This window comes from Triplophysa dalaica, chromosome 3, assembly GCF_015846415.1.
Source record: "Triplophysa dalaica isolate WHDGS20190420 chromosome 3, ASM1584641v1, whole genome shotgun sequence".
Classification (NCBI taxonomy): Eukaryota; Metazoa; Chordata; class Actinopteri; order Cypriniformes; family Nemacheilidae; genus Triplophysa; species Triplophysa dalaica.
In genome coordinates, this window is record NC_079544.1 from 25,408,142 (window position 1) to 25,417,067 (window position 8,926).

An 8,926-nucleotide genomic window follows, 5' to 3' on the forward strand; every position below is an offset into this window, starting at 1 on the left:
GAATGAATAAAACCGAAGACAACATTCACCTGACATGCACTCAAACATCACACTATCCAAACTGTTGCACAACAGGTTTGTGCAAATCCTCACAGACGGCAGGTCTCCTTTCAAACATTCAGCAAATTTGTTTACAGGATAAAGAGAAACATATTTGTACAAACATTTTAATGAAACATTATGTATTGCCGGATGACAAATAAATTTGCCATTCAAGCGTTGCACATGTGTCATTTCACAACCAGTGTTATCAAAAAATATTGCGAAAGTAAAAATGTAAACAAACAACAATCACATATTCAAAACCGTGAAATATCTGTCACATAAAGATATAAAATGTCTGGCAAAATATCTGGCACGTGTGTGAGAGATAGGGGAAATATTTCATAAAATCCTGTACAGGCTACCGGATGAGTTTTAGAAGAACAACATCCGAACTTGTGCTCGGTTTTTTGGCATTTGTTGGTTTTGGAGTTGAATAATGAGTGAATAATGATTAATTTACACTCTTGATATGATTTTATTGAAACACATTAACATAATGATGATCATCATCTTCATCAAAACGTATATACATTTCAGAAGTATACAGCACACAGGACACTTTTCACGTGTCATTTGTCGGATGAAAATAAAGAAAAAAGAAGAGATGAAAATTGTTAGCTTCATTTTTCAGAAGCATTTTATTTGCACTTTACAAATGACTTTGTGCTCAAATAAAAACTTAGGCACTTTGTAAATGATGTATTAATCAAATGTCTGTAGGAACTAATGGTTCTTCTTTTAAAACACAATATTTACCTAAAACAATAATTTATTACAATTCATGTATAATTTAAGAGAGAAAAAAGGGAAAAACTAAATCAGATTGGAATGTTATGTTATTTATGTCTGGTTGCACTGGTTAAAGTTCACTGCCTATAATCTTGAAAATGCACCACTAGAAAATAAAATATTATCATTTATACAAACAACTAATGTACTTTATCACTCTATAGTGCCGGTTTCCCGGACATGGATACATTTTACCCAGGACTAGACCTTAGCTAAATTATGAAATTTAGGTGATTTTAACAAACATGTCACACTAAAAACATTACATTTTGAGCATTTTGAGACAAAACAAAAGGCACTAATGTATTTTAAGATATGTCCGTTCAAGTTTTTATCAGATAGGACAGTTCTAAGACTAGCCCTTTGAGTTTAAATTACAACTTCTGTTCAGACACAATTTTTATCTTGATACGTTTCATTCAGTTAAAATTCTTAACTCTAGACTACTAAATCAACTTGGATTAATATTAAATAATGTTTTCCTAAATAATGTCCAGCTGTATGTTTTGACCATTAATAAACATACTGTCGAATAAAATATGCCAAAAGGACCATGAAGATATTTTGCATTATTTTGAAAGATTACTTGTATACAGTTAAATGAAAATCATAACTTGGACATTTGTAGAAGCCCGGTTTAGGAAATTCAACCAAAACATTTTTCACATAAAGTAAGTAAATACCATAAAAATTCCCTAAACCACCAGCACACAGAGCTTAACTATGATCTCATGAACTTGTGTTTGGCTTTGAAGTGACTTCTGCTGGGATCGCTGTCGTTTCAAATATCAGTTTGTCTTTTGTCATATCTGCAGTTGCTTCATTGATACCCTGTTTGAAGAAACTTCCATGATGCTTCAGTCTGTGCTGCCTGAAAATCCAGCAATGGAAAGAATGGTGTGAAGACCTGACATTTGACACAAATTAAATTGTGTGAGTAAAAACACACAGTACCTCTGCTCTCTCCTGTGCTGCGGGCTTTCATTCGCTTTCACAAAGATAACAGAGTCTCCGCCCTGAGTCAGCAAACCATACTCACCCTCTTTAGGTTTAAATATCACCCTGAAAATGTAAAAGCAAGTATGTTATTAGGCAACTTTGACAGGTGACAAACGATAGATGTTTTGTGGCTTTGTAGGGTCACTTGCATCAGTGCGTCTGAATATTGTCACCGTCACACACACACCCAAGTTATTTAAAAAACAACGACTCACTTTTCCTGCGTTTCTCCTGATTTAATCCTCATCCGGCGAATCATGAACTCATTGGTACTGAAGAAGCCGTAGAGATACGAGTCCTTCTCCCACTGGAGCTTCACCATCAGCAGCTCACCGATGTCCTTATCTGACGTCACCAGGAATGAGATGGTGCTGTTGGTGATCATGATGGGACTAGATGGGAAGACGAGGGTTCATTTAAAAAAACACTGCATATTAACCTACGTGCAGCTGAATGTTAAAACAGAATGAAAAGAAATACATTCCCGAAAGTGAAACGCAGTATTTGTGAGACAAAACAATACTCAATTTAATTTTGTTGAATGATCAACGGAAACATATACAGATTAATACGAGAGGGAGTAAATTATGAACAAATTTTCAAAATCGGGTGAACTATTGCTTTAAGTTTTCTAAATACTCACACAGTGATGGTTATATCATCTCTCTCATCAGTTGTGCCAAAGAGAGACACTTTCATTGGCTGCTCCAGTAAAGTCATGTTTGTGCTGCTGAACACATGCACCTTCATCTGGTAATGAAAAACTGAGTAACAAAATAATAATACATTCAGTTTAGATCAATCAGGGCTTATCTGTTACTAAAACAATGAACAGATACATCAGATGTGATCTGTGTGGTGGGATACTACGTGTCCAAATTTCATGCTATAACCTACAAAAATCTCACCCTTGAAAGGCATCATGTCCCGCGTTTTGAGGTACATCTTTGCGGTCCGGCTGGAGCGGATTTTGTTGACGTTGTAGCCCAGTTTGTTGCAGCGGTTTTTGCGACAGCTCAGGCACAAGCCCTTGTTGAAGGCGTCTCTGGAGCTGCAGCGGAACGCAAAACTCTCATGTTCGCGGTTCACCAGCGAGTCGATGAACAGGTGCACGGAGCGCTCATGAGAGCATTTGACAATCTGGTCCATGTCTGATTTATGTCAGGAAGAAGAGAGAGGTCACAGACTTTATATACAACACATGCTTGTGGTTTGGCTTCAAGGTTCTCACTGCCCTATACTGGAAAAAATTGGAAACCATTAGAGACATTCTAATGGGTTTAATGGTTATAATGGGAATTGTTTTGGTTTTAATGGGGACTATAATAACCTAATGTGTTGAGTTTTATTGGTGGAATTCTGCCTGGTGGTTGGAAACCAATAGAACACCTTTATATACTACAGGAATCATTTCTGAAACACACAAAATCCAGGAATTTTGTGATGGTGCAGTTTAATTACAGTCGGCATTAACCACTGATCTATATAATGACTGGATTGTGCCTAGAACACTAAAGCAACGACAGGAGGTGAAGCCAGCAGAAGCGATCGCGCTGCCATCTTGGTGTGCCCAACTGACTTAAAACTATACATTTTATTTCTTTCTGTCAATCATTTTATGTAAAGCACTTTGAATTGCACTTGTGTATGAAATGTGCTATATAATTAAACTTGCCTTGCCTTGCCTATGATTTAAGTTCACATGTATGTTTAAATGAATTGTTACTTCTGATGTTTTTCCAATGCTTATGTTTATTTTGGGCAGAATTGTGATGAAATCAATGCATAGAAGGTGAGTGTGTATTGCACACTGTTGTAATGGCACATGCGTAAATGTTTAGAAATAAAGCTTCATGACTTAAAGAAAATATAAAGCCTGTATTTAGATTTCAGCATAAGCTCATTTGTCATATGTTGAGATGTCTCGTGAGTCTACTGATCTGATACATACACTACTGGAAGGAAAATGAACTGAACTCAATTTAATAAGATGAGAAAATTCCCGAATTAAATCATTAACCATTATCATGCTTACGACATTTGCGTTGTACTGTGAGACTTGATATAAAAGCTAGGTCTGTTAATTTACTGTTTTATCATTAATATGTGATAACTCCCTATTTATTTAATACAGCGCTCGGGCACCACCAACATGGCGGCATGGTAGCTTCAGTGTAATGACGTCATGAGCAATCCAGTCATTTATATTGATCAGTGGTATTAACCCATTATTAGAAACATAAACCATGTGATTTTTGACGCACCAACATGCAAAGTTGTAATTGTCACATACTGTAGATGCCATAGGTGGCAATGAGCTTCATTGTATTTTGAATGCTGCAGCCCGGTTGGAAGGTTCCACCGTTTGGGTAGATGTCCACGTGACCCACGGGTTTCTGGATCCCGATGCTGAGGTCCGGTGATCCTCTGGTGTTTGTGTGCAGGACATCGACAAAAGTGGCATCATCAGGTGACAAACGCCGAAGACTGTCGGCATTCTCAAAACTGGGACCTGCTGGGTCCAGACCTGTACAGCGCAACCAAAACACACAGCAAATAGCATGAGACTCATTATATACTCTTCCTGATAGCAATAAAATAAGAAAAATACCCCTATGACCTCATATACGAGGCCAAATAACCTGCATCATTATTCTCTATAGTGCTTTTTTACCTAAATCATAAGGTGTGAGTGGTAAATGAAAGGCTTCTCACCTGTAATTCTGTTAATTTTGTTGTTTGTGAGGTTTCCTGCCACGCCCGCCACGTGTGCACCAAGACTGTAGCCCAAAAGATGCACCTTCTCTAGTGGATAGTTTAACTCCTGTAAAACAAAACAAACCAACTCACCTCAAGAAACCCATCCAGTTATATTTCACCCAATATTCACCAAAAAGAGACTGGATTTATAGTTAAAACGAATGTTCTCGTGAAAGTCCCTTATGATAATAATGGGATAACACATCTCAACATATTATGGAAATGAGGATTCAGAAATGAGAAAGGCCTTAAACGTGTCCAAGAAACAGATAGGGTTTATATATGAAATATGTATTTGTAACCCACACACACATCAGTAAACGTTAGTCAGGACAAAAATAACTATTGCTGTGTGTTAACTGTCAGGTGGCCCTGCCCTGCCCGGAATGTAAGCAATGCTTTTCTCTTCACACCTCCAACCAGTTGACAAACTTGGCCACATCCTCTCCCACCAGTCTGGTGTTTTCTGCTGATGTGGGGTAATGATTACTGGCCCGGTCCAGCCAGTCCACCACAATGACATTAGCATCAGGCTCACGCTCGAAAAGAGCCGTCACAAGTTTATAGATCCAGCTTTCAAACAGTCCGGCAACCTGCAGGCAATATCACAAATTAGGATTGTGTGAATATAGAATTATTCACTGAAACATACAGTCCCTTAACAGATTAACAAAGAAACCCATAGTTACAAAACTAACATAAAATAAATAAATAAAATAAATGATAAACAGTAGTTTAAAATAGGAAGTCTACAAGCTTTAGTAAGCTCTTACACACTGACACTGAGATCAAATGTAAATATTGTTGACGACACATGTTTTTTTTTACTGCTTCTATTTGTCATTGACCACTTAACAAAATGACAATGACTCACCGACCATCCATGGATGATCAAAAAGGTTTGGACATCAGTCTTGAAGTGACAGTCGGAAAGGGACTCTCGTTTCCCTGGGATCAGGGAGCAAAGATCCTCGTCAGGGAATTCTGCATTTCTGATAGAGAACTTGGACTCAATATGACTGTAGTCCACTTCTTCAGTGGAGTTACCTGAAAGTACACAAACCTGTTCACATCATTCACATGAAAAATATTCCATAACAATAGATAACTATTCTAAAGTTTGTATTATTTTCTGCAGATAATTAGGTCTATATTTCAGACCTTTCTTATGATTTTAAAGCTGTGGGTTTCTTTACTTGTTAATCCAGAATCTAGAAGCTGACTGTATAGAATACAACCATTGTTCCTCAACCTGCCATGCGCATTACGTAAACAATAAACAATTTTAAGCAATTTTATATTAAATATGATAAATTAAATAGTGAAATATTAAATATAAGTATCCTTACCATAAACATGGTAGACGATAACATACAATAAAATATAAATCCTACACTTATAATTCTATAGAATACATTGATTTACTAAATAGACTTAAATATTTAATATATAACGTTTTGGGTTTTTTAGTCATAACACTCACAGATGCCATCAGGCAATGCAAACAATATTTAATGCACTAAATATGTTATATAAAAGCACGTGTTATAAAATAAAATAATTAGATAAAATTCAGTCTGTAAATAGCTAGAGTTAAAACATCTTACTTGTAAAGTGAGCTCCAGTAGAGTTAGAGATCGGTTCGCTCGCAATAAAAGAAAATCCAATTACCAGCAACAAGATACTTTCTTTTCCCATAGTACAGTATAAACAAATAATATACAGTTATTTATGGCCGTAAAAACAGCCGCACTTTCTGATTATTCTCGCGCGTGTAGCGTGTGAACCTGCTGCTGCGCGCTGCACTTATACCAAACAAGGCGTGTTTTTTTCGTGCTCTTCAGCGATTGGGCGGGGGGGGCAGGCTATCAAGCTATACGTTCGCGGAGCTGCGCAGACCAATCGACGTATGGCATCAGAATACCGCGATACAGAGTCGAAAGCTGTCACTCTCGCGATAGTCTATGTCGAACGCCGATGGGTCTGCGCAGGCTGCCCCACGTGAAGTCGAATACGCCCACTATGAGTTCAATGAATGTTCATTCAACCCGCTGTCAATCACAAGCGTAACGTAAACAAGCGCATTTAAATAAGTTGATCGACTTTCTATTTCTAGTTGTCTTTGTAGCCTCTTTTATAGAAAGTTAAACATGCAATGTGAATAATTTTAAATGTTACAACATGTTACCACACGGTAAAACTGTTTGCAATATTGAGCCAATTGTACGTTTGTGGTTTCTAAGATTTAGCCTGTAGTTATGTGATTATTGTTGTAAAACTATTCTTGTAACACAATGTCTGGTTTTAACAAAATATTAGTGTAGCCTTTCACATCTGAGAAGCAGCAAACATCTCAACTTTGTCTCTACTTAATCTCACTGCTGTCTTAAAAAAACAGAAGTATTAAACAAGATCTATTAAAACAAGAATTTAATTTTGTTGTGACAGATTCACAAATAGTCATTATGGTCCTCCTTGACTACTGAAGTCTGACTATTCTGTGTGTGCTTTTAATCAACTGAAAATAACCTACATTGCTTCATTATCTCTAGGGAGTCAGATTTGCTAATGTTTTATAATCATTTATGATATTCTTTCAGCCTTAGGATATCGTCATAATTTGAAGAATGTTCTGCTTTTTTATGTTGTAAAATTTGTTTAGATTGAGACCAGTTTAATTGCACATTGCTGCTCTTGTGTTGTACTAATTGTTTCTATTGTTTGCATCATTTGCAACATGCTGTGGATTAAAGAGTGTGCTAAATGACTAAATGTGAACTTGAAGATGAGTTGAGATGAGCTGTGTTCGGTTAAGTTTCAGTTGAGTGCATGTCCACTTCCTAATAATTAAAAAGTCATTGAACTAAAGCAGTGAATTATTATGTGAATTTGTAAAGATCTCATCTGGTCAGATAATGTCAGACTGAACTTTGAAAAATATAAAAACCTAATGAACTCATCTCATTCTATATCATCACTTTATCTCCTGATATTCAAATTGGTCTGTGTGTTTTGGAAAACATGGAAAACTCCATCCATATGTGTTAGCCTGCTGTGATCAATCTATGTGCTCAACGTCCCCTTTTTCAAAAAAAAAAATTAATGGCAGAGTGGGTTGAGAATATACAAACATGTTTGCAACTTTCACTTTGGTCCGGTGGACTTTACAATCTTTACTGTAAAAATGTTACAACACTTTGACTATAATAAAAATATGGTTCATTTTATATTTCTGAGAGCAGTACCTATCTTCCAGTATGATAAAGACAGGAGGATGAAGACTCTTCTATAGCTACATAGGGTTGGCCAGTCTTACTTGTGCGATGATGCCCCCTTTTGGATTAAATACTAACCCTACTACAAACAGTAAAAAGCAGTTTAATATCTGACAAATATAGAAAAAATTGCCGTTATACATGGTTTAATGTTTTTATGAATCGATATAAATGGGTTGTCTTAACTTTTCACTTCTTTCTATCAGTATGATATCATCATTGCCCTGATTCAGAAGTGAAAATGGTATGAAAGTGGTGTAATATCAACCCCAGTGGGCAGAAATGACCATTACACCCACTAAGCACAGGGACGAATTTATACTATTATATTTTTAGACGATTTATATTTTAATGCGAATAGGCTACTCCTGTATTTTTTTGTGTCTTTGGACCATCAGTGAAATTAACTTAACTTTGTTTCAAATTCCTCTACATGACAAAATCAATTTTGTTTGTTTTGACATATGACGTTTAAATTGAGACCTTGAAGTTGACCTAAGATCAAATATCTGACATCTGGCCTACAGGTAAGCCCAAGTAAGGTAGCCTATTCACATGTGCCAAAAAGGACAATACACTTATTTTATGTGTAAAATGGCATTGAAATTTAAGTTGCATCAATTAAAAAGTTTAATCAGAATACAATGCATTTTAGTTAGTGTGACTTTAACAAGCAACTGGTTGTTAAGTTTCTCAAATTATAATTAAACTCTATTGCCCAGTTTCGCAAGGTTTAGCTTAAACCAGTACTATGCTTTAGTGAAATTAGGATATTTATGTCGCTTTTATAAAAATTCCTCAGTAAAAAACATTACTGGTTACATCTTGAAACAAAGCAATGGCACTGGTATATTTTAAGGTATGTTAGTGCACGTTCTTTTCAGATAAGAAAACTCAAACTTTCATTTTAGTCTGGGACTAGTTTTAAGCCTTGTCTTTGAAACCAGGCATAAATCATTAATACCAAGTAAGCCCTTTAGCTACTGAGAGGCACGTGCTTCTAGTGCATTATACCACATTATCCCCGTATATATTGTTTGAAAGGAAAATGATATTAG

General features: G+C 36.2%; 1 protein-coding gene across 1 annotated transcript; it reads right to left on the reverse strand.

Moving 5' to 3' along the window:
- Positions 1-654: 654 nt before the first annotated feature.
- Positions 655-6,385, reverse strand: LOC130418116 (lipoprotein lipase). The gene is made up of 10 exons (XM_056744082.1): positions 6,201-6,385; positions 5,468-5,640; positions 5,007-5,186; positions 4,549-4,657; positions 4,127-4,360; positions 2,742-2,984; positions 2,477-2,597; positions 2,049-2,225; positions 1,789-1,896; positions 655-1,705 (listed from the first exon to the last, which is right to left on the reverse strand). The coding sequence occupies exons 1-10, from the start codon at positions 6,289-6,291 to the stop codon at positions 1,564-1,566; spliced, it is 1,578 nt and encodes a 525-aa protein (XP_056600060.1). The 5' UTR covers positions 6,292-6,385; the 3' UTR covers positions 655-1,563.
- Positions 6,386-8,926: the final 2,541 nt, after the last annotated feature.